The sequence below is a fragment of the Salmo salar genome, chromosome 07 (assembly GCF_965601325.2).
Source record: "Salmo salar chromosome 07, fSalSal1, whole genome shotgun sequence".
In the NCBI taxonomy this organism is placed as follows: Eukaryota; Metazoa; Chordata; class Actinopteri; order Salmoniformes; family Salmonidae; genus Salmo; species Salmo salar.
The window spans coordinates 33,941,005-33,966,548 of record NC_138297.1 but is presented as its reverse complement, the minus strand read 5'-3'; the positions used below and the strand labels follow the sequence as shown (position 1 = coordinate 33,966,548).

The 25,544-nt window shown below is 43.3% G+C and overlaps 2 protein-coding genes across 5 annotated transcripts in view; one reads left to right on the top strand and one right to left on the bottom strand.

The window, feature by feature from the left end:
* Positions 1–3,705: 3,705 nt before the first annotated feature.
* On the bottom strand, positions 3,706–14,516 carry ccdc166 (coiled-coil domain containing 166). Of its 4 annotated transcripts, XM_014207477.3 has the most exons (11): positions 14,152–14,273; positions 13,980–14,058; positions 13,445–13,563; positions 13,289–13,342; positions 12,549–12,603; positions 12,026–12,170; positions 11,871–11,950; positions 9,856–9,977; positions 9,734–9,788; positions 9,539–9,625; positions 3,706–9,458 (listed from the first exon to the last, which is right to left on the bottom strand). In XM_014207477.3, exons 3-11 carry the CDS (start codon positions 13,552–13,554, stop codon positions 9,261–9,263), a joined length of 906 nt encoding a protein of 301 aa, XP_014062952.1. In that variant the 5' UTR covers positions 13,555–13,563; positions 13,980–14,058; positions 14,152–14,273; the 3' UTR covers positions 3,706–9,260. The 4 variants fall into 4 exon arrangements, with proteins under 4 accessions (XP_014062952.1, XP_014062955.1, XP_014062951.1 ...); XM_014207480.3 differs by lacking the exons at positions 13,980–14,058; positions 14,152–14,273 and adding an exon at positions 14,436–14,516; XM_014207476.3 differs by having other exon boundaries at positions 13,980–14,273.
* The window catches only part of si:dkey-183c6.8 (protein O-GlcNAcase), a 53,932-nt gene continuing 42,855 nt past the window's right edge, over positions 14,468–25,544 (top strand). The window contains exons 1-5 of the mRNA XM_045721868.2: positions 14,468–14,708; positions 23,959–24,010; positions 24,526–24,623; positions 24,853–24,983; positions 25,075–25,246. Of these exons, the coding sequence (XP_045577824.1) occupies positions 14,669–14,708; positions 23,959–24,010; positions 24,526–24,623; positions 24,853–24,983; positions 25,075–25,246 (493 nt within the window). The 5' untranslated portion in view covers positions 14,468–14,668. The remainder of the gene's footprint in view (positions 14,709–23,958; positions 24,011–24,525; positions 24,624–24,852; positions 24,984–25,074; positions 25,247–25,544) is intronic.

The following is a 25,544-nucleotide window of genomic DNA, read 5'->3' as shown; positions in this document are numbered from 1 at the left end:
GACCTATTGGGGCAGTGAGCAAATTGGAGTGGGTCTAGGGTGTCAGGTAGGATGAAGGTGATATGATCTTGACTAGTCTCTCAAAGCACTTTCATGATGACGGAGGTGCTACGGGGCGATAGTCGTTTAGCTCAGTTACCTTAGCTTTCTTGGGAACAGGAACAATGGTGGCCCTCTTGAAGCATGTGGGAACAGCAGACTGGGATAGGGATTGATTGAATATGTCAGTAAACACATCAGCCAGCTGGTCAGCGCATGCTCTGAGGACGCGGCTAGGGATGCCGTCTGGGCCGGCAGCCTTGCGAGGGTTAACACGTTTAAATGTTTTACTCACATTGGCTGCGGTGAAGGAGACCCCGCAGGTTTTGGTAGCGGGCTGTGTCGGTGGCACTGTATTGTCCTCAAAGCGAGCAAAGAAGCTGTTTAGTTTGTCTGGGAGCAAGACATCGGGGTCCGCGACGGGGCTGGTTTTCTTTTTGTAGTCCGTGATTGACTGTAGACCCTGCCACATACCACTCGTGTCTGAGCCATTAAATTGTGACTCTACTTTGTCTCTATACTGACGCTTAGCTTGTTTGATTGCCTTGCGGAGGGAATAGCTACACTGTTTGTATTCGGTCATGTTTCCGGTCGCCTTGCCCTGATTAAAAGCAGTGGTCCGTGCTTTCAGTTTTGTGCGAATGCTGCCATCCATCCACGGTTTCTGGTTGGGGAAGGTTTTAATAGTCGCCGTGGATACAACATCACCGAAGCACTTGCTAATAAACTCACTCACCGAATCAGCGTATACATCAATGTTGAAGATTGACGCTATCCGGAACATATCCCAGTCCACGTGATCGAAGCAATCTTGAAGCGTGGAATCAGATTGGTCGGACCAGCGTTGAGCAGACCTGAGCACGGGCGTTTTCTGTTTTAGTTTCTGTCTATAGGCTGGGAGCAATAAAATGGAGTCGTGGACAGATTTGCCGAAAGGAGGGTGGGGGAGGAATTTGTATGCGTCGCGGAAGTAAGTGTAACAAGGATCCAGGATTTGCCAGCCCAGGTCGCGCATTCGATATGCTAATAACATTTAGGGAGCCTAGATAAGGGCGCGAACTTCGAGAGCGAGCTAAAAGCAGAACTGATTAAGCTCTCCGATGTCCAAAAGTCAAGAACCACGGCGTATCACCCCACGGAATGCTTCAACAGGACTAGGCAGCATGCTCAGCAGTTTACCCCTGAAAGCCAAAGAACGCTGGCCTGAAAAAATCCAGTCATTGACATTTATATAAAATGCAGCTGTTCACGAGACTACAGTTTTACTCCATTCTTTCTCGTGTTTGGTAGGGCCCCTCGGTTACCAGTGGATATGATGTTTCGCAACGTTTTGGAATACTCCATTGTTGTGGATTGCAACAAGTATACATAGACTCTGATCACTGGGATGAAGGAAGCTATGAGTGTTGCCTAAAGACACACTAACGAGCAACAGATACGACAAGCTGGAGAGTACGATAACAGTGTTAGAGGCATCAGCTTGTCCAATGGGGATCGTGTTCTCATCGGCAACAAGGGTGAAAGGGGCCGCCGCAAGTTGGCTGACAAGTGGAATCCTGAGATATTCACAGTGACTTGAGTCAATCCACAAACTCACACATATAGAATCCAAGACCACGATGTCAGAGAGGTGTTCAAAGAAATCTACTGCTGCAGGTGAACTTCCTGCCATTTGAAATCAATGATTAGAGCACACTTCGATGACAGTGATTCTGCAGTACCTTTGGTCAACGTAGATGCAGTAGAGTGACTGCTCCGAGCTCTGGACATCAGATGGAAATACAGGACCAGACGAATCTCCCATGCCTGAGGAAAATAACTTGGAAAGCACCTCCGAGATCCTGGGGCTGACTCCTTCAAACCCTCTCTTGAGTACTGATCTATGCCCAGCACCACCATTAGTCACCATGGCTCCTAGTCCAGTCCACTGTAATGCACCTGATAAAGCAGTCCAGTGGCAGGGGATCACACAAGGGTGGGGAGGTAGTTAAACCAGTCAAAAGACTAATTGAGTTAATCCCCACAGAAGGTGCAAGTTTAACCTGTTATGGATAGGGGGCAGTATTTTCACGGCCGGATAAAAAAACGTACCCGATTTAATCTGATTATTACTCCTGCCCAGAAACTAGAATATGCATATAATTATTAGCTTTGGATAGAAACCACTCCAAAGTTTCTAAAACTGTTTGAATGTTGTCTGTGAGTATAACAGAACTCATTTGGCAGGCCAAAACCTGAGAAGATTCTGTACAGGAAGTACCCTGTCTGACCATTTCTTGGCCTTCTTGATCATCTCTATCCAAAACAGGGGATCTCTGCTGTTACGTGACACTTCCTACGGCTCCCATGGGCTCTCAGAAGGCGGCAAAAATCTGAATGGTGGCTTTGCAGGCCCTGGCTGAAAAATATTAGCGCGTTTGGATAGTGGTCGGTCAGAGTACTATGAAACTGAGGCGCGTGCACGAGTCGACTCCATGTTTACTTTCTCTCTCTTTGAACGAAAACAACCACTCCCGGTCGGAATATTATCGCTTTTTTACGAGAAAAATGGCATAAAAAATTATTTTAAACAGCGGTTGACATGCTTCGAAGTACGATAATGGAATATTTAGAATTTTTTGGTCACGAAACGCGTCGGGCGCGTAACCCTTCGTCACCCTTGGATAATGTCTTGAACGCACGAACAAAACGCCGCTATTTGGATATAACTATGGATTATTTGGAACCAAACCAACATTTGTTATTGAAGTAGAAGTCCTGGGAGTGCATTCTGACGAAGAACAGGAAAGGTACTTTTCTAATAGTAAATCGGAGTTTGGTGAGGGTCAAACTTGGTGGGTGTCAAAATAGCTAGCCTGTGATGGCGTGCTATCTACTCAGAATATTGAAAAATGTGCTTTCACCGAAAAGCTATTTTAAAATCGGACATAGCGAGTGCATAAAGGAGTTCTGTATCTAGAATTCTTAAAATAATTGTTATGTTTTTTGTGAAAGTTTATCGTGAATAATTTAGTAAATTCCCCGGAAGTGTTCGGTGGGAATGCTAGTTCTGAACGTCACATGCTAATGTAAAAAGCTGTTTTTTGATATAAATATGAACTTGATTGAACAAAACATGCATGTATTGTATAACATAATGTCCTAGGCGTGTCATCTGATGAAGATCATCAAAGGTTAGTGCTGCATTTAGCTGTGGTTTTATTTTTTGTGACATTATATGCTAGCTTGAAAAATGGGTGTCTGATTATTTCTGGCTGGGTACTCTGCTGACATAATCTAATGTTTTACTTTCGCTGTAAAGCCTTTTTGAAATCGGACAGTGTGGTTAGATAAAGGAGAGTCTTGTCTTTAAAATGGTGTAAAATAGTCATATGTTTGAAAAATTGAAGTGTTTGTATTTTTGAGGAATTTGTAATTCGCGCCACGCCTATCATTGGATATTGGAGCAGGTATTCCGCTAGCGGAACGTCTAGATGTAAGAGGTTAACATAGTACAGAAATACCTTATTTTTTTACATGTGGATATAGTGTAAGATGCAGAATGCATATAGGGGCAATTGAGGACCATCCTTCACTTGCCCTGAACCCTATGGGTTGCTTTGAGCTGAACTCGAATTATGCCTTCATGTCACGGCTGTCTGAAGGATCGGACCAAAACGCAGCGTGTTCGTAGTTCCACATCTTTATTTACCATGAAACTGAATGCTATACACTAAACACTAGAAATAACAAAACAACAACCGTAACGCAGAGCAGGCAACAAACACTACTCAAAAATTAACAACCCACACATGGAAAACAGGCTACCTAAGTATGGCTTCCAATCAGAGACAACGATAGACAGCTGCCTCTGATTGGAAACCATACCTGGCCAACGCATAGAAAAGGAAAACATAGAAATCTAGAAACCCCACAATGAAACAGAAACCCAAAAACACACCCAAAACACCCCCCTGTCACGCCCTGATCACTCTACTATGGAAAATGACCTCTTACAAGGGTCAGGACGTGACACTTCAGCCTGGTAGACTCTTTATGTTTTGGTTTAGAAGGTTGGTGAAATTCAAGAGCGGTGAATGTAACAGTTGTTAAAATACTTAGAATTTCACCAGGTTCATATATTCATATAGCATGTTGATTTGATAGTATGCAGCCCCAATAGGGGAGCGCGTACTTATGTTTTTACCCTGCGTGCTCATGCTCAAATCATTTTGATGCACTGTGAGAGGTAGGCATGCTTTTTCGGTTGTCTTCAGAAAAGTTAGATGTAATAAACAAAAGTCATGACACAGTGTTTTGTTCATCAGAGGACTCTGATACATTAAAACAGACTAAGTCCACGTCATCAGTCTCAATCAATCACACGCAGAGCTATAGCGGTGCAGTAGTACAGTACCGGCTGCAGCAGCACTCAGTTAGAAACAGCCATTGGTCGGCTACTTTTGAGTGACAAACAATGCCATCCAAAGGTGTTCAATCGAATCACTCGACAGTGTATTGTGAGAATATAAGGCAAGACAAAAGTACACTGAACAAAAATATTAACATAACATGTCAAGTGTTGGTCCCATTTTCCATGAGCTGAAATAAAAGATCACAGAAATTTTCCTGAGGAGTATTTCTGTTTGTAATAAAGCCCTTTTATGTGGAAAAACTCATTCTGATTGTGCGCCTGCCCAGTCATGTGAAATCCATAGATTAGGGCCTAATGAATTTATTTCAATTGACTGATTTCCTTCAATGAACTGTAACTCTGTAAAATCTTTCAAATTGTTGCATGTTGGGTTTATATCAGGGTATAGAATATAAGAACACCCAATTCTCTATTAATGAACAATTTCCTCATGAAATAGTGGAGATATGCAGTGCCCTGTACCCCACTTTCAAAAGGCTCTGAGCAGAGAAGAAGAATGTTCATCTTGTGGTCAATAAATTATGTGTAAACAACCAAATGTTCAAGGACTCGAAGATTACAATGTGGCTATGAGTGATAGCTACCTCCTGTTGAAGTATTCCCCGATACATATTTGCATCGCATTACACAGTACAAATATGGATTCATTCGTTTTTTACAAAACATTTTTTAGGCGAAGATGGGTAAGGCTAACTTTTTTCTTTATGATTTTGTATTTGAAGTTTGTACATCAGAAATACCAAGGTAATTGTTTTAGTTACAGGATCGGTGGGTCCCCCGCGGGACGGTTAGAGCTAACGTGGGTGAATGTAATTAGTATGAGGTTAAGAAAATTTCCCAGGACATAGGCATATCTGATATTGGCAGAAAGCTTAAATTCTTGTTAACATAACTGCACTGTCCTATTTACAGTAGCTATTACAGTAAAATAATACCATGCTATTGTTTGAGGAGATTGCACAGTTATGAACTTGACAATGTATTAATAAACCAATTAGGCACATTTGCGCAGTCTTGATACAGGATTTTGAACTGAAATGCAATGGTTCATTGGATCAGTCTAAAACGTTTGACATACACGGCTGCCATGTAGTGGCCAAAATCTAAATTGCGCCTGGGCTGGAATAATACATTATGGCCTTTCTCTTGCATTTCAAAGATGATGATACAAAATAAATACAAAAAACATGCTTTTTTATTTGTTTTATCTTTTAACAGATTTAATGTGTTATATTCTCCAACATTAATTTAACATTTACACTAACTTCAAAGTGTTTCCTTTCAAATGGTATCAATAATATGCATATTATTGCTTCAGGTCCTGAGCTACAGGCAGTTAGATTTGGGTATGTCATTTAAGGCAAAAATTGAAAAAAAGGGGCAGATCCTGAAGAGGTTTTAATATGATATGGCCTAATTGTAGAGGTCGGGTATATTATGACTTAAAAGCTGTTATATAGTGCGTCCCTTGTGAATTTACCTTATCATATATTTCCCTCTGGCCAACGGCAATTTGCGGCCAATGGTTTGCCTTAGGACGCAAAGGTGCGTCATGAGTCAGGGAGATGATCTGATGGTCTTAGTGACAACAGACCTAGATATGGGCGGAGGTTTTAGTGGGTGGAATATTAGGACATTTGGAGGTTTACAAAGTTGCAGCTACAGTGTGCTAAACAGTGCAAATTATTATGGTAAAGCTATATGGACACTTAATCATCACGGTGCTTTTTAATGGTAAGTTTACAAACATTGGTTGTGGTAGGTATAACTGAAACGTAGGTACCATCATGGTAAGCGGGGAAATAAGTATAGCAAGTTTTATAATTGTAATGGCTTAGCAGATCATAAAAAAGAGGAAATGTTTACATGGCAAAAAGAGAAAGCATATAATATCTATTGTTTACAGGAAACTCATTCTACAAATATAGATGAGGTTGGGTGTAAAAAGGACTGGGAGGGAGAAATATTTTTGTCATGGGCAAAGAAACTCAAAAGGGGTGATTATACTAATTAATACATATTTTCATCCGATTGTGCAAACTGTGCAAACAGATCCGCAATGAAGATGGATTATTTTAAATAATCGAGGCTGTAATCGCTGTCAAAGTTGCTTCAACAAAGTACTGCGTAAAGGATCTGAATACTTATGTAAATTTGATATTTCCGTTTTTATATTTAATTCATTTGCTACATTTGACAAAAACCTGTTGGTCATTATGGGGTATTGTTTGTAGATTAATGAGGAAAAACAACAATTTAATACATTTTATAATAAGGCTGTAACGTAACAAAATGTGTAAAAAGTGAATGGGTCTGAATACTTTCCGAATGAACTGTTTATACACTACATGACCGGAAGTATGTGGACACCTGCTCGTTGAACATCTCATTCCAAAATTATGGACATTAATATGGAGTTGGTCCCCCCCTTTGCTGCTATAACAGCCTCCACTCTTCTGGGAAGGCTTTCCACAAGATGTTGGAACATTGCTGAGGGGACTTGCTTCCATTCAGCCACAAAAGCGTTAGTGAGGTCGGGTACTGATGTTGGACGATTAGGCCTGGCTCGCTGTCGGCGTTCCAATTCATCCCAAAGGTGTTTGATGGTGTTGAGGTCAGGGCTCTGTGCAGGCCAGTCAAGTTCTTCCACACCGATCTCGACAAATCATTTCTGTATGGACCTCGCTATGTGCACGGGAGCATTGTCATGCTGAAACAGGAAATGGCCTTCCCCAAACTGTTGCCACAAAGTTAGGATCACAGAATCATCTAGAGTGTCATTGTAGGCTGTAGCGTAAAGATTTCCCTTCACTGGAACTAAGGGGCCTAGCCCAAACCATGAAAAGCAGACCCAGACCACTATTCCTCCACCAAACTTTACAGTTGGCACTATGCATTCGGGCAGGTAGCGTTCTCCTGGCATCTGCCAAACCCAGATTTGTTCGTCGGACTACCAGATGGTGAAGCATGATTCATCACTCCAGAGAATGCGTTTCCACTGCTCCAGAGTCCAATGGCGGCGAGCTTTACAGCACTCCAGTCGACGCTTAGCATTGCGCATGTTGATCTTAGGCTTGGGTGCGGCTGCTTGGCCATGGAAACCCATTTCATGAAGCTCCAGACGAACAGTTATTGTGCTGACGTTGCTTCCAGAGGCAGATTGGAACTCGGTAGTGAGTGTTGCAACTGAGGACAGGTGATTTTTACACGCTATGCGCTTCAGCACTGTGGTCCCATTCTGTGAGCTTGTGTGGCTTACCACTTCGTGGCTGAGCCGTTGTTGCTCCTAGACATTTCCACTTCACATTAACAACACTTACAGTTGAACGGGGCAGCTCTAACAGGACAGAAACTTGACGAACTGACTTGTTGGAAAGGTGGCATCCTTTGACGGTGCCACGTTTAGTCACTGAATGTCTTCAGTAAGGTCATTCTACTGACAATTCTACTGTAGGAGCGTGGATCAGAAAACCAGTCAGTATCTGGTGTGACCACAATTTGCCTCATGCAGCACGACACATCACCTTCGCAGAGTTGATCAGGCTGTTGATTGTGAGCTGTGGAACGTTGTCCCATCCTCTTTAATAGATGTTCGAAGTTGCTGGATATTATCATCATGTATTATCATGCTGAAACATGAGGTGATGGTGGCGGATGAATGGCACGACAATGGGGGATCTTGTCAAGGTATCTCTGTACATTCAAATTGCCATCGATAAAATGCAATTACGTTCGTTGTCTGTAGCTTATGCCTGCCCATACCTTAACCACACCGCCACCATGGTGCACTTTGTTCACAACGTTGACATCAGCAAACCGCTCACCCACACAACACCACACACGTAAGTCACCTGCGGTTGTGAGGCCGGTTGGACTTACTGCCAAATTCTCTAAAATGACATTGGAAGCAGCTTATGGTAGAGAAATGAGCATTCAATTCTCTGGCAAATAGCTCTGGGGGATATTCCTGCAGTCAGCATGCCAATTGCACTCTCACTCTGGCAGTGTGTTGTGTGACAAAACTGCACATTTTAGAAAGGCCTTTTATCGTCCCCAGCACAATGTGAACATTTGTAATGATCATACTGTTTAAATAAGCTTGTTGATATGCCACTCCTGTCATGTGGATGCATTTTCTTGGCAAAGGAGAAATATTTACTAACAGGGATGTAAACAAATTTATGCACAACATTTGAGAGAAATAAGCTTTTTGTGCTTATGGAACATTTCTGGGATCTTTAATTGCAGCTCATGAAACATGGAACCAACAATTTACATGTCGCCTTCATACATCCACACAGATCTATCTATCTATATACAGTACCAGTCAAAAGTTTGGACACACCTACTCATTCAAGGGTTTTTCTTAATTTTTTTTACTATTTTCTACATTGTAGAATAATAGTGAAGACATCAACTATGAAATAACACATGTGGAATCATGTTGTAACCAAAAATGTGTTAAACAAATCAAAATACATTAAAAGTAGCCACATCTTGCCTTGAAGACAGCTTTGCACTCTTGGCATTCTCTCAACCAGCATCATGAGGTAGTCACCTGGAATGCATTTCAATTAACAGGTGTGCCTTCAAAAGCAATAAGGAAAGAAATTCCACAAATTAACTTAACAAGGCACACCTGTTAATTGAAATGCATTCCAGGTGACTACCACATGATGCTGGTTGAGAGAATGCCAAGAGTGTGCAAAGCTGTCATCAAGGCAAAGGGTGGCTACTTTGAAGAATCTCAAATATATTTTGATTTAACACTTTTTTGGTTACTACATGATTCCATATGTATTATCTCTCAGGTATCTGCTGTGCGGTGGTGTCTTGTGTCTTCTCTCCCTCTGTCCACCCCCAGTGGCCGAGTGTGGGACCCTGGTGGGGTCGGCCCCGGGGTGGCTCGGAGGCGCCTCAGCTCCCTGACGTACTCCCTCTCCAGTAGGAGCTGCTGCCTCTGGGCCTGGAGCTGGTCCTGGAGGCCCCTCAGGGAGTGGGCTCTCTGGATCAATCAATCAACCAGCCAATGAATCAAATTAATCAATCAATCCATCAATGCATCCATCCATCTTTTAGCTATACCTGGATCAGCTGCTGCAGCTCTTCCCTCAGATGCTGGTTTTCCAGGGTCACAGCTCTAGTGTGGGACAGTAGGCAGCGAGATGCCTCCTAGTGGGAGGAGAAGAGAGGGGGTGGGTATGGAGGTGTGTGTGTACATGTGTTCTTGTGGACGTACGTACGCATGCGTGCATGTCTATGCATGTGTGTGTTACTCACCCTATTAGCGGCGAGGGCCAGGGCCTGTATTTTTTGTTTGGCCTGTGCTTCGTACCTATGATAATAATAATACATTTAAACAAAGGAATTTACAGTCATGCACACACACTTTTCCCATTTACCTCTCCTTCTCACTGAGGAAGCCAGCCTTCAGGGCCTGCAGGGATTCAGAGTGACGACACTGCATACTGGTCACCTCCCTCTCTAGCTCCGCTATACGCCCCAGCTGCTGCTGCTGCAGGCTCTGTTACACACACACACACAATATTAAAGCACACACATGAACAGCCATGCCAATACAGTATACACACACACTCACATACACTGGGGCAAAAAAGTATTTAGTCAGCCACCAATTGTGCAAGTTCTCCCCGCTTAAAAAGATGAGAGAGGCCTGTAATTTTCATCATAGGTACACTTCAACTATGACAGACAAAATGAGAAAAAAAATCCAGAAAATCACATTGTAGGATTTTTTATGAATTTATTTGCAAATTATGGTGGAAAATAAGTATTTGGTCAATAACAAAAGTTTATCTCAATACTTTGTTATACACCCTTTGTTGGCAATGACACAGGTCAAATGTTTTCTGCAAGTCTTCACAAGGTTTTCACACACTGTTGCTGGTATTTTGGCCCATTCCTCCATGCAGATCTCCTCTAGAGCAGTGATGTTTTGGGGCTGTCGCTGGGCAACACGGACTTTCAACTCCCTCCAAAGATTTTCTATGGGGTTGAGATCTGGAGACTGGCTAGGCCACTCCAGGACCTTGAAATGCTTCTTACGAAGCCACTCCTTCGTTGCCTGGGCGGTGTGTTTGGGATCATTGTCATGCTGAAAGACCCAGCCACGTTTCATCTTCAGTGCCCTTGCTGATGGAAGGAGGTTTTCACTCAAAATCTCACGATACATGGCCCCATTCATTCTTTCCTTTACACGGATCAGTCGTCCTGGTCCCTTTGCAGAAAAACAGCCCCAAACATGATGTTTCCACCCCCATGCTTCACAGTAGGTATGGTGTTCTTTGGATGCAACTCAGCATTCTTTGTTCTCCAAACACGACGAGTTCAGTTTTTACCAAAAAGTTATATTTTGGTTTCATCTGACCATATGACATTCTCCCAATCCTCTTCTGGATCATCCAAATGCTCTCTAGCAAACCTCAGACGGGCCTGGACATGTACTGGCTTAAGCAGGGGGACACGTCTGGCACTGCAGGATTTGAGTCCCTGGCGGCATAGTGTGTTACTGATGGTAGGCTTTGTTACTTTGGTCCCAACTCTCTGCAGGTCATTCACTAGGTCCCCCCATGTGGTTCTGGGATTTTTGCTCACCGTTCTTGTGATCATTTTGATCCCACGGGGTGAGATCTTGCGTTCGAGATCTCCCAGATCGAGGGATCAAGGGAGATTATCAGTGGTCTTGTATGTCTTCCATTTCCTAATAATTGCTCCCACAGTTGATTTCTTCAAACCAAGCTGCTTACCTATTGCAGATTCAGTCTTCCCAGCCTGGTGCAGGTCTACAATTTTGTTTCTGGTGTCCTTTGACAGCTCTTTGGTCTTGGCCATAGTGGAGTTTGGAGTGTGACTGTTTGAGGTTGTGGACAGGTGTCTTTTATACTGATAACAAGTTCAAACAGGTGCCATTAATACAGGTAACAAGTGGAGGACAGAGGAGCCTCTTAAAGAAGAAGTTACAGGTCTGTGAGAGCCAGAAATCTTGCTTGTTTGTAGGTGACCAAATACTTATTTTCCACCATAATTTGCAAATAAATTCATTAAAAATCCTACAATGTGATTTTCTGGATTTTTTTTCTCATTTTGTCTGTCATAGTTGACGTGTACCTATGATGAAAATTACAGGCCTCTCCCATCTTTTTAAGCGGGAGAACTTGCACAATTGGTGGCTGACTAAATACTTTTTTGCCCCACTGTATGCATACAGCCATGCAAAGGTACCACTAATCTAAAATAAGATTATAATAAAATGTGTAATATTAGTAGATCATATATTCTGTACACAAAGTGGTGGTGTGTGAGGAGAGGAAAGGAGAAGGAAGAGGATATAAGAAGGCAGAGGAGAGAATGAGAAGAGGGGAGGGGGGTGGGAGGAAAGGGTGAGGAAGTGTCATACTTTAAATTCTCGGAGCTCAGCAATCTCAATATTTAACAGCGCCAGTTCATTCTCCTTCTCCAGAATCTCCTTCTTTAGCTCTGTTAGGATAGGTTAGATTAGAGTTAGCTTCCTGCTCTCTCCCCATTGGCCCCTGGCACTTCCTGCTGACTCACCATTGGCCTGTTCCTGGTATTTGTCCAGAGTCTCCTCCCTCTGCCACTTCAGGGCCTCCAGCCCCTGGTGGTTTTGATCGCTAAGGGTGACGATGGCACTCTGACGCTTCTGGGTCCGCTTGGACATGTACGACATGTACTCTTGCTGAGAAGGCGAGAGATGGGGTCAGGAGGAGAGGGATAAGGAATTATTTGCAGTCACTTTACCCCTACCAACATGTACAAATTACCTCAACTAACCTGTACCCCTGCACATTGACTCGGTACCGGTACCCCCTGTATATAGCCTCGTTATTGTCATTTTATTGTGTTACTTTTTAGTTTAGTTTATTTAATAAATATTTTCTTAACTCTATTTCTTGAACTGCATTGTTGGTTAAGGGCTTGTAAGTAAGAATTTCACAGTAAGGTATACACCTGTGGTATTCGGCACATATGACAAATAAAAGTTGATTCGATTTTATAGGGAGGGAGATGGGAAAGAGAGAGATGGGGAGAAAGAGAGTGTCAGCCTGTCACTCACGCTCTCCATGCGAGTCTGGTTGGCCTCATTCTGTAGGAACTCATTCTCACGCCGTCTGGTACAGCAGCCGCAGTTAAGGGAAGTGAGGAAAGTATTCTTGAGAAGCTATCGCTATCACATGAACAGGGGTGGGTCAATTCTAATTGAAGGCAGTTCATTCAGGAAGTAAAATGAAATTCCAATTCCATTATTAAAGAAGGGCATTTTTATAATTATTTTCAATGATAACTGAAATGTAGAAGCTATTTATTTCAAGTTTTTAATTCAAACTACTTCCTGATTTAAATGCTTTCAATTCGAATTGACCCAAATCCTGGAACGGAGGGTAACTATTTTAAAGGGCCCTTCACTTAAACAAAAATGGATGCAGATTAATCCACAACAGTTTACAATTTAGCGGTCTTGTGTGTGACTGTGACAACTAAATCCTGGCTGTCTACCTGCAGTGTGCAAAGTGAAAGCTTTGGGAATCGTCCTGGACTGGGACGCCATCTGCCAGACTTTCTGAACAGGTGGTCTTGTGCGGACAACTTCCAGGGATAGTGTTCATTATGTGGCTTTATTAGTGCCTGCTCTAGTGAGGCAGAAACAGACTGGCCATAAAGGCAAATGCCACATGTTCTGGTTATCATTTGCCCAGTGGGCTTGTCAAAATTGAATTGGCAGATGTGTTAGAAATGCCTGGGCCAATTTCTGGTTCCACTCTGTCACTGTAGTGAAGTCTGGGATTTAAAGGATACAACTTTTCCACTTTCCTCTTGAGGTTGTTCAAGGTGTCGGTTAGCTTGTCGTACCTGTAGGTTACAGGAAGTGAAGTACAGTCACATGATGACAGGCAAGCAGACAGACAGGTAGGTATAGAGAGAGACAAAGACAGGCAGATAGACATGTCTCACTCTCTCTGTAGCAGAGCCTCTCTGTCAGACCCGGGGTGTTCTGAGTCCTCTACTCCTTGTCCAGCTGTATCCTGCTTAAGGGCAGACTCTCCTTTCTTCTTAGGGGGCATTCTAGTAGCCTACACACACACACACACACACACACACACACACGCGCCATCTATAGGGACCATTATTTGCAGAAACAGACATTTGATTGAATGGCATCATCATGTTCCATATCGCTGCTTTACCGCCCACCACATCTCACCAGTAGCCTATGTAACGTGAGCCAACCATGAGCCCACCATACCGCCGCCTACGCCCGTTACCAGAGAGCACTGGGGCACAGAAAACGCTGCATGTTAGTTAGCTAGCTAACCGCATCAGTAATGAACACTGATCAGTCTACACTCAACGCTGGCTGTGCTGTTCGCATTTGTTGGCTCAGCTCTCTATCAACTTTCCATTGGGTGTAAATATAGCTTTGAATACATCTAGTTATAAAGTGTAATTTGATAGCTACAAAAGTAGAAAACATCTAGTTATGTCTCACCTTCTCGTTTGTTTAAAACGCTCCCTTGTTGCCAAGACAACTACATAGACAACACATTTCTACAGGGAAGTCACGTTCCCTAAAAATGAAAATAATCAAGATCGTAAAGACCGCATTATACAATATAAAAACACGGATCAGTCCGAGCCTGGAGTTACAAATGTCCACTGACCGCATTTGCCCTGCTGCCGAACTTGACCCATCATTACCACCGTTCGGTGATCTGATTTCACATTGCATTACCGTAAAGATCCGCTCAAAAGGGCAACGGACAGACAATCGCCCTACTATCAAGTCTCCAGCGGTTTACTTAGGCAATAAACGTCGCAATTTGTATTACATACAGCTCGTATATATTAAACATATCTCCTATAAATAACAAATAGCGCGGCATTTTGAAGATTACACGTTTCATATCGACACAGATGAGGAAATAGTATCCTCCATTCCTCACACCTTGCATTTGCGTGCAGGAGGTGAGTGCGCCTGTGCGGGGGTTGAGCTAGTTGAGCAGGGAGAGCTAGCCGTGGTGGCACCGATGGAAAGGATGGAAATGGAGAACCACTCCGGCGTCTGACCTGAGACGGTACTAGGAAACGTTCGGTAGGTTAGGCTACTGCTCCAGTCGGTTGGATTGCTGGAGAGAGGCGAGGCGCACGGTGAAAGCAGGGGCGACACAGACAAATAAGATGGACGGGAGAAGCGAGTTCCTTTGCGGGGTTGTGGAAGGTAAGGACAACGGTCGTCTGGTTATCTGATCTTGTAATTTTCACGGAGAAGTTCAAATGAAATACCATGCATAAAAAAACACTATTTTCAGTGTTTGTAAAGCTTTGAGACGTGGTAGCTATTGTAGCCCTATGATCAATCAGGCATAACATCACATTCATCTTTATTCTCATCATCTTCATTTTCTCATCATCGGTGTCTCAGTTAGTTTGCCATCTATCAAGCCTGCCTGCCTGCCTGCCAGCCAGCCTGCTAGCTAGTCCAGTGGTTTACAACTCCAGTCCTCGAGTATCACCAAAAGCACACATTTTTGTTGTAGCCTCTGACAAAAAAAAACACCTGAGGTGCGTTCAGTTCGCTTGAACGTTTGCTACCTTGCAGAACGGTTTGTACTGACAGACACGTTTATCCAAAACGTTCTTGAACAGACTTTGAGGTACGTTTGGTGGGTGTGTCTTACAGCAATGAGTGACGTATTTAAAGGGCAGTGGCCATGCTGACAGCCTACCTCAACCCACAAACCAACCCCATCCCAATTTTCAGTTGATCTTTCAGTACAGCACTTTTTCCATTCAATTGAATGTTCCATAACCTAAAAATGTACTGAACGCAGCCCTGATTCAATTCATTGTGGGCCTAATGATTATTTGACAAGTTGAATCGGGTGTGCTTGTCCGGGGTTAAAAGGTGTACTGTTGGGGGTACTTGAGGACTGGTGTTGGGAACCACTGAGCTAGTCAGTCAGTCTCTCTCTTTGGTTCTAAGGCGAGAGATAACGAGACAATCTGAAAGGAGCATGGAGAAAAACATTGATAGAAAAGATAATGATGTGACTGCACACACAGCTGGATCCAGAATACCCCCTCCTCACTACAGACCAGTAGTGGTGCGTGGGTAAAATCACTGTAGAACCACAGATTCAGAACCACAGAGAGTTACTGCAAGTCGCAAAGAAAAACAGGAGCTGCTTCCACTATTCCAGCACCATTTCAATTTCAACATCATTAATATAACCTCTGCTTTTTTATTTGTTTTATTTCACCTTTATTTAACTAGGCAAGTCCGTTAAGAACACATTCTTATTTTCAATGACGGCCTAGGAATGGTGGGTTAACTGCCTTGTTCAGGGGCAGAATGACCGATTTTTTTTACCTTGTCAGCTCGGGGATTCAATCTTGCAACCTTACGGTTAACTAGTCCAACGCTCTAACCACCTGCTTTACATTGCACTCCACGAGGAGCCTGCCTGTTACGCGAATGCAGTAAGAAGCCAAGGTAAGTTGCTAGCTAGCATTAACCTCATCTTATAAAAATCAATCAATCATAATCACTAGTTAACTACACATGGTTGATGCTAGTCCAGTTTATCTAGCCTGTCCTGCGTTGCATATATGCGGTGCGCATTCGCGAAAAAGGACTGTCATTGCTCCAACGTGTACCTAACCATAAACATCAATGTCTTTCTTAAAATCAATACACATGTATATATTTTTAAACCTGCATATTTATCTAAAAGAAATCCAGGTTAGCAGGCAATATTAACCAGGTGAAATTGTGTCACTTCTCTTGCGTTCATTGCACGCAGAGTCAGGGTATATGCAACAGTTTGGGCCGCTTGGCTCGTTGCGAACTAATTTGCCATAGTTCTATGTAATTATGACATAACATTGAAGGTTGTGAAATGTAACAGGAATATTTAGACTTTGGGATGCCACCCGTTAGATAAAATACGGAACGGTTCCGTATTTCACTGAAAGAAAAAACTTTTGTTTTCGAGATGATAGTTTCCGGATTCAACCATATTAATTACCTAAGGCTCGTATTTGTGTGTTTATTATAATTAAGTGTATGATTTGATAGAGCAGTCTGACTGAGCGGTGGTAGGCACCAGCAGGCTCGTAAGCATTCATTCAAACAGCACTTTCATGCGTTTTGCCAGCAGCTCTTTGCAATGCTTCAAGTATTGCACTGTTTATGACTTCAAGCCTATCAACTCCCAAGATTAGGCTGGTGTAACCGATGTGAAATGGCTAGCTAGTTAGCGGGGTGCGCGCTAATAGCGTTTCAAACGTCACTTGCTCTGAGACTTGAAGTAGTTGTTCCCCTTGCTCTGCATGGGTAACACTGCTTCGAGGGTGGCTGTTGTCGATGTGTTCCTGGTTCGAGCCCAGGTAGGAGCGAGGAGAGGGACGGAAGCTATACTGTTACACTGGCAATACTAAAGTACCTATAAGAACATCCAATAGTCAAAGGTATATGAAATACAAATCGTATAGAGAAATAGTCCTATAATTCCTATAATAACTACAACCTAAAACTTCTTACCTGGGAATATTGAAGACTCATGTTAAGAGGAACCACCAGCTTTCATATGTTCTCATGTTCTGAGCAAGGCACTTAAACATTAGCTTTCTTACATGGCACATATTGCACTTTTACTTTCTTCTCCAACACTTGGAGAAGCACCAAATGTTTCATTATTTATTTGAGGCTAAATAGATTTTATTGATGTATTATATTAAGTTAAAATAAGTGTTTATTCAGTATTGTTGTAATTTTCATTATCACAAATAAATAAAAAAAATCGGCCGATTAATCGGTAGTGTCTTTTTTTGGTCCTCCAATAATTGGTATCGGCGTTGAAAAATCATAATCGGCCGACCTCTAGTCTAGAGTGTCTCACCCTTTTGAAGAGGGGGATGACCGCGGCAGATTTCCAATCTTTGGGGATCTCAGACGATTCGAAAGTGAGGTTGAACAGGCTAGTAATAGGGGTTGCAACAATTTGGGCAGATCATTTTAGTAAGAGAGGGTCCAGATTGTCTAGCCCGGCTGATTTGTAGGGGTCCAGATTTTGCAGCTCTTTCAGAACATCAGCCATCTGGATTTTGGTGAAGGAGAAATGGGGGAGGCTTGGGCAACTTGCTGTGGGGGGTACAGGGCTGTTGACTGTGGTAGGGGTAGCCAGGTGGAAAGCATGGCCAGCAGTAGAAAAATGCTTATTGAAATTCTCAATTATCGTGGATTTATCTGTTGTGACAGTGTTTCCTAGCCTCAGTGCAGTGGGCAGCTGGGAGGAGGTGCTCTTATTCTCCATGGACTTTACAATGTCCCAGAACTTTTTAGAGTTTGTGCTACAGGATGCACATTTCTGTTAGGAACGCTAAGGCTAGCTTTTTCAAACTGCCTGTGTATATTGGTTCCTAACTTCCCTGAAAAGTTGCATATCGCGGGGGCTATTCGATGCTAATGCAGTACGCCACAGGATGTTTTTGTGCTGGTCAAGGGCAGTCAGGTCTGGAGTGAACCAAGGGCAATATCTGTTGCTGGTTCTACATTTTTTGAATGGGGCAAGTGTATTTAAGATGGTGAGGAAAGCACTTTTAAAGAACAATCAGGCATCCTCTACTGACGGAATGAGGTCAATATCCTTCCAGGATACCCGGGCCAGGTCGATTAGAAAGGCCTGCTCGCTGAAGGGTTTTAGGGAGCGTTTGACAGTGATGAGGGGTGGTCGTTTGACCGCAGACCTATTACGGACGCAGGCAATGAGGCAGTGATCGCTGAGATCCTGGTTGAAGACAGCAGAGGTGTATTTGGAGGGCAGGCTGGTATCTATGAGGGTGCCCGTGTTTACGGATTTGGGGTTGTACCTGGTAGGTTCATTGATAATTTGTGTGAGATTGAGGGCATCAAGCTTAGATTGTAGGATGGCCGGGGTGTTAAGCATGTCCCAGTTAAGGTCACCTAACAGCACGAGCTCTGAAGATAGATGGGGGGCAATCAATGCACATATGGTGTACAGGGAGGGCACAGCTGGGGGCAGAAGGTGGTCTATAGCAAGTGGCAACGGTGAGAGACTTGTTTCTGGAAAGGTGGATTTTTAAAAGTAGAAGCTCATTGTTTGGGCACAGACCTGGATAGTAAGACAGAACTCTGCAGGCTATCTCTGCGGAAGATTGCAACTCCGCCCCCTTTGGCAGTTCTATCTTGTCGGAAAATGTTATAGTTAACGATGGAAATTTCAGGGGTTTTGGTGGCCATCCTAAGCCAGGATTCAGACAAGGCTAGGACATCCGGGTTGGCAGAGTGTGCTAAAGCAGTGAATAAAACAAACTTAGGGACGAGGCTTCTAATGTTAACATGCATGGAACCAAGGCTTTTACGGTTACAGAAGTCAACAAATGAGAGCGCCTGGGGAATGGGAGTGGAGCTAGGCACTGCAAGGCCTGGATTAACATCTACATCACCAGAGGAGGAGTAGGATAAGGGTACGGCTAAAGGCTATAAGAACTGGTCTTCTGGCACGTTCGGAGCAGAGAGTATACGTTTCTGGGTGGGGTAGAATAGATTCAAGGCATAATGTACAGAAAGGTATGGTAGGATGTGAATACAGCGGAGGTAAACCTAGGCATTGAGTGATGATGAGAGAGGTATTGTCTCTAGAGACACCATTTAAACCAGTCGAGGTCACCGCATGTGTGGGAGGTGGAACAAAAGGGTTAGCTAAGGCATATTGAGCAGGGCTGGAGGCTCTACAGTGAAATAAGACAATAATCACTAACCAAAACAGCAATGTACAAGGCATATTGACATTAGGGAGAGGCATGCGTAGCCAAGTGATCGTAGGGTCCAGTGAGTAGCTAGGCGAGCTGGAGGCACGGCGATTCGGACAGCTAGCGTGCCGGGGCTAGCAGAAGGGCCTTAGAGGGACGTTGCGACGGAAGAAGTCTGTTGTAGCCCCCTTGTGGGGTTACGTCGGCAGACCAGTTGTGATGGATCAGCAGGGCTCCGTGTAGTAAAAGGGTCCAGGCCAATTGGCAAAATAGGTATAGTAGCCCAAGAAATTGGCTGATGGACCTCTTCAGCTAACATTCCGATATGCTCTAGACAGTTAGTGGGCCGCGGCTAGCAGATGGGCATTCAGGGGACATCGCGAGGGAGGAGCCTATTGAAAAAAACCCTCGGGCGGATTACGTCGGTAGTCCAGTCGTGATGAATCGGCGGGGCTCCATTTCGGCAGTAAAAGGGGTCCAGGCTAATTGTGAAAATAGGGATTGTGACCCAAGGAGTGGCTGATGGACTGCTTCAGCTAGCCGGGAGATGGGTCTAGCATAGGCTAGCTCCAGGCTAATTGGTGCTTGCTTCGGAAGAGAGACGCTAGCCAGGAGTAGCCACTCGGATAGCAGCTAGCTAGCTGCGATGATCGAGGTGGAAAGGTTCAGAGCTTGCGGTAGGAATACGGAGATATGGAGAAGAAGTCCGATGGGTTGAATCGCACTGTGCAGACTGGCAGGAGTTGTTCGGGCTAAAGGTTAGCTGATGACCACTAGCAGTGGCTAGCTGACTACTAGCTAGTAGCTAGTTAGCTGGCTAGCTTCTTTTGGGGGTTCCGGTTCTAAAGTAAAGAAAATAGCAGATCCATATCACATTGGGTGAGGCGGGTTGCAGGAGAGTATGTTGAAGTTGAGGTTAAGAAAAAAATATATATGCGAAGAAAAAATATATATACACGGGACACGACAAGACAAAGACGCCTGACTGCTATGCCATCTTGGATTTTGCTTAGTCTAATACAGTGATAACTAAAATATACCAAAAACAATTTAGTCAATGTAAGCTAAATATGATGTGGCTGTCCATGGTTCTGATTTCTGTGTGCGTGCAAGTAGAAAAACATGTTGACTCACCCTACTTGTAGGGAAACACCAATGCCATCCTCCGCTCTTTCATTTTGACGAAACGGTCTATCACTCTGTCTTACAGTACAAGCTTACATTACATTTTGTACATCTGGCTAAAATGCTCGCTAAGCTAACTTCCATTCATGGGCAACATTAGCTAGTTACCATTGGCCTTCTACATATAGCTACATATTGAACGTCCATCCTCTCAGGCCAGCAGCACAACAATGTATGAATTTAATGGTTGGATGAGAATCGCCATTATAACCATTGGCCAGTACGGATAAGTCCAAGTCCAAATCCCTATATCCGTCCATGGCTAATTTAGGAAAGGGCTAATTTTAGCTAGCTGGCTAGCTAGCCACCGGAAGACAACAACACAATGAGATGCAACAATTGAAGTTTTTCTGTCAATGACGTATGCGCTCAATGGGATTTGATAGGAGTGACGCCAAATCCAAGCTGGCTTCCCTTGACACTATTTTGTGGGGCACCAGGACCATTCACAGTTGAGCTCAACGCTGATTGGCAAAAAAATTATAATAAATTGTCAAGGGAGGCCAGATGCTCGCTAGCTTCCCTTCAATACAACGGGCGGTAACATACTCGTAAAGGACCAGACAGCTTCAGATAGATGGCCTACACGTAGAGAGACAGAGGGGCTCTGTTTCGCTCGCTTGGATGCTTTCTCCTGTGAGATACATTCAGCCTTTTGCAAATTTTATGAAAATTCTGAAACAAAGAGACGGAAGATACGTTTAAAAAAAATCTTCTTGGTAACTTTTTGGGGGAAGCCTGGCTTCCCTTGGCATCCATGCATACACGCCACTGCTACTGACCCACTTACCTTAATACACACAAGCATGCACTCAGTCTTAAAGGTGCTGCATTGTCAATCTGCCATCTGCATTGTCCTTGCAGCATTTACTGTGATATGGCCTCTGCAGAAGTCAGGGCATTCCTACTTCTTGCGCTTCGTAGAGCAGCGCATAGCTGTTGTGAAGAAACTTGTCAAGAAAGTGAGTTTGTGTTTATACAGGACTTTCCGCCCTCACCTACCTTCAACCAATCATGTTAATGCTGAGCTATACGGTGCCCTCAGCATTGTTACAATATTTGAGAGGCGCACAGCAATGCGTTACTGAGCTCAATTTGGCCACTGCATGCCTCCGGAGGCTCCGCAATTGCGTCACACCATCCATATGGCGCCTCCGACCACAATTTTGGATCAAGCATAAATTGGCTCTTATAATCACACTACCCAGCTAGCACATTTGGTTCTTTTGAAGTTATGGAAAGGTATGTTTTTGGTTTCACATTGGTTGTGAGAACGAAGTCATACGTTTCCTGACCGGTAAAACGTAACTTTTTTTTAAACGTTACGAGAACAGAAGTGAACATTTTGTCTGTTCTGGAAACGTTTATTTTTAGGTTGCAGGGAGGTTCTGTGATCGTTTTACTCCGGTTCCTTAAGTTTTCCTGGGAGGTTTTATTAGCGCTCTGAGAACGGAAATTCTAGGTTATTTTTAATAACTTTCTTAACTTTAACTGAATGTTTCGGTAAGACTTTTAGCATGTTACTAACTTTTTTTAAACTCCAAGCACAGATGGGAAACATTCATTCGAACACATCTTTTTTATTTTGACACAGCATCAGTGAGATTCGAGCCCCTGATCTTCTGTTCACTATCCATGGAATTAGTCCACTGCGCCACCAGGTTTTCATGCATACAAAGCTGTTCATTTTTGTCTATTCACAGACCCCATTTCAAAGAAACAAGCACTCATTAAGATCAGGTATGGCTAATTAGTGGGCGTGGCAATCACACATGAACACACGTATGGCCTAAACTCACCATAGGCGAGCATGCAAGTGATTTTATTTTAGAATACATTGTTTTGAATTATAATGACCCAACCGAAGCTGGGCGGCGGGTTGTCCGCTTTGACCTATCGTTCAATTAGAACATGTCTCTATTTTTGCATTTTACTGCTGGCGCTGTAGTCACACAAAATAATCTAAATGTTGTCATAATTTTTTTATTTCTAGCTCATCTGAATTGGAAGAGGTAGCTAAGGGTTGAGGTTTTACATGCATGCTAAATTGGACTAATTCATCCACTTATGGAAACACAACATCGCTATCAGCAAAAATGATTGGAGATATGCACTATCCTTCTAGCAAAAAGTTACTGAAAATGAAAAACTCACAAGAAGTGGGCGGGCGGAGCAAGCAAAGTGAGGCAAGTGGAAAGGACCACCTGGCTGGTCCTTTCCACCTGCCTCGCTCTGCTTGCTCCGCCTGCCCGCTTCTTGTGAGTTTTTCATTTTAACAAGACAGAGGATAGACAGAGTTTTGTTGACGCTGAGAACGGAATGTATACGTTGTCAAATCACAGTCTTAGAACGTTCATGGAAAGTTTTCTTCATGTTATTAGAATGTAATTTAGAGCTTATTGATGTAATGTGTACAATTCGTTTTGTTTTTTTATTCACAGAATATTAAAGAGAACCATGCATCGATCAAGTCACACATTTTTTTTTTTGAACGTTCCCAGAATGTAATAAAAATGTGACATTAAATAAGAACCACATGGGAACTTGTGGAAGTACTGAAATTCCCACAGAAGAATGTTGTTTCTTAATGTTCTCTGAACAATTTGAGAACATTCCCAATGTCAATCTAGTTGGAGAATGTTCTTAGAACATTACCAAAATAGAAATTAAATGTAACCATGTTTGAACTTTTAGGAAACGTTCTGTTAAAGTAATGAGGTACCAAGAAAATGAAGTTATTTGTTAAAGGGCAACTTCAGGCATGAAAAACTGTCAAACTCCACCTCTTTCTCAATTCTGAAACAGAAATGGGTGTGCCTTTGGTGGTTTATGTGACGACGATAAGTTACTCCCACTTGCCAGAAAAGGCAACTGTATTAGTTGACACCGAAGGTTCTCAGAATGTTGTGTGCTAGCTGGCTTTGGACAATGGAGATGCTCCCATTTCTATATGAAGAATTGTATGGCATGCTCTGTGCTGTATTTGCAGATGAGGGGTTGCCTCATAGGCAGGAATTTGTTATTGTGCTGGAACTGGCTTGAACGCTGTGTTCACCATTCCATTTCACTTCACCAGTCTGGCATTCCTCCTCATTGAAACGGTCTGTAATGAGGGACACTATTCAAAACTAACTTATCTGCGATCGGATCACCTTTAACCAATCACAGGATAAACAACCTAATTCAAAGCACAGTGATTGGCCATGTGAGATTTTGTCCTAAGCCCATTGTTTCTGAGGATGCTGATTGGACTGGTCATTTTCTAACTTATTCCAAACGCCCATCTATTGGAGAAAGGCCAGACTGATACGTCAAGTGAAATAGAATGGTGAATGCAGCGATCAGGCTGGTTCCACCAGGGTAAGAATCTATATGGCCGCTTCACCAATGCGTGTCCGTGAACAAATACTGTGCAAGTACTAACATGAATATAGGCCTGAATGGCAGCACTGCTTAATTGTACACTAGCATTAATTTCTCTCTCTTTCGTGTGCTTGTCTGTGTCTCAGGGTTCTATGGGAGGCCCTGGTCTATGGAGCAGAGGAAGGTCCTTTTCCAGTGGTGAGTACTTGGTAACAAACAGAAAGGTAATATACAGATGTAGGATCTTAATTTGATCACCCTGTTGCAGGAGAACTTTCCTGCAATGCATGACATTTTAAATGTGCTGTGTACTAGAGGTTTAAAAAGGCTTCTGAAGATTGTAATGTCTTTTATCAACCTATACAAAAATGTCAATTTAAATTTTATCCACATAATTAACATTTCCGGTTGCTGCAGGATTATTTTCCTTCTGTAGCAAACTGGCTCAAAGTAAGATCCTAAATCTGTATGGTTGACATAGGAGGACATGGAGAGGGATAAGGAGGGAGTGAGTATGATCCGCAGTTGAAACAAAAACAAAGCGGTGGTTGACTTTGTTTTGGTAAAAAGCTGAGGGATGGGCCTGGAGAAATGTATCAACTCTCAAATGTATAGACCGAGCTATTGGTGCAAGGACTTGACTGTCCATGATATCAAAATGATTTCCAGAAACTGACACTGGATGAATAACTCTCTCCCTTTCTCTCTGTTAGGATGCAGAGGTGGGAGTTGAACACCTATCTGTACGGTCCTAAAGATGATCTGAAACACAGACTACTCTGGAGAGAGGTCTATTCCCCTGAAGAGGAGGGTAAGGGATCTCCCCATCCCTCACTCATCCATCTCTTCATCCCTTCATTTATTTGTTTACATCTCTTTTTTAGTCTATCTTCCCACCCCTCGATCTCCCCATACCCTCATCTTACCTTCTCTCCTCACTCTGTACTTTTTCCCCCATCTCTCACTTTTGCTTTAAACTAAATGTATCTCTCCTGGTGCTGTCCTGGTTCTCTCCACTCCTCCTCGCTCCTCTCTTGCAGGTCAGTTGCGTACTTTGATAGTAGAGTCAGAGAAGAGAGGTCTGAGGTTTGTGTACTCTCTCTCTCCTGGTCAAGACATTGTCTTCTCTTCTTCCTGCGACCTCTCCCTGCTTAAACGCAAGCTACGACAGGTACATACACGCACCTACACATACTTGCATGCGCACACAGGCATGCGCACGCATACCTACACCCCTGCCTTACTATCTCTCCTCTCTGTAGGTGTCAAAGTTGGGTTGCCAGGCATTTGCGATCCTTTTTGATGACATAGATCACTCCCTGTGTCAGGCTGACAGTCAAGCCTTCTCCTCATTCGCTCACGCCCAGGTTTCAGTTGCCAATGAGATCTACCGATTCCTGGGAGAGCCGCCCGTCTTCCTGTTCTGTCCAACAGGTGAGTAGTTGAGATGTGTGTAGTATCCACACACACCACACACACACACACACACACACACACACACACACACACACACACACACACACACACACACACACACACACACAAACAACAAAAAAGTTCCAAAGGAATAGAGACATTGCAAATGTCATATTATGGCCATATACAGTTTTGTAATGATGTGCAAAAAGTACACCCCTGATAACATGTAAACACAGTTAAAAACTTCTTGTGGGACGGTAGCGTATCCAAGTTTATAATTTTAAAAGGCTAATTGATCATTAGAAAACACTTT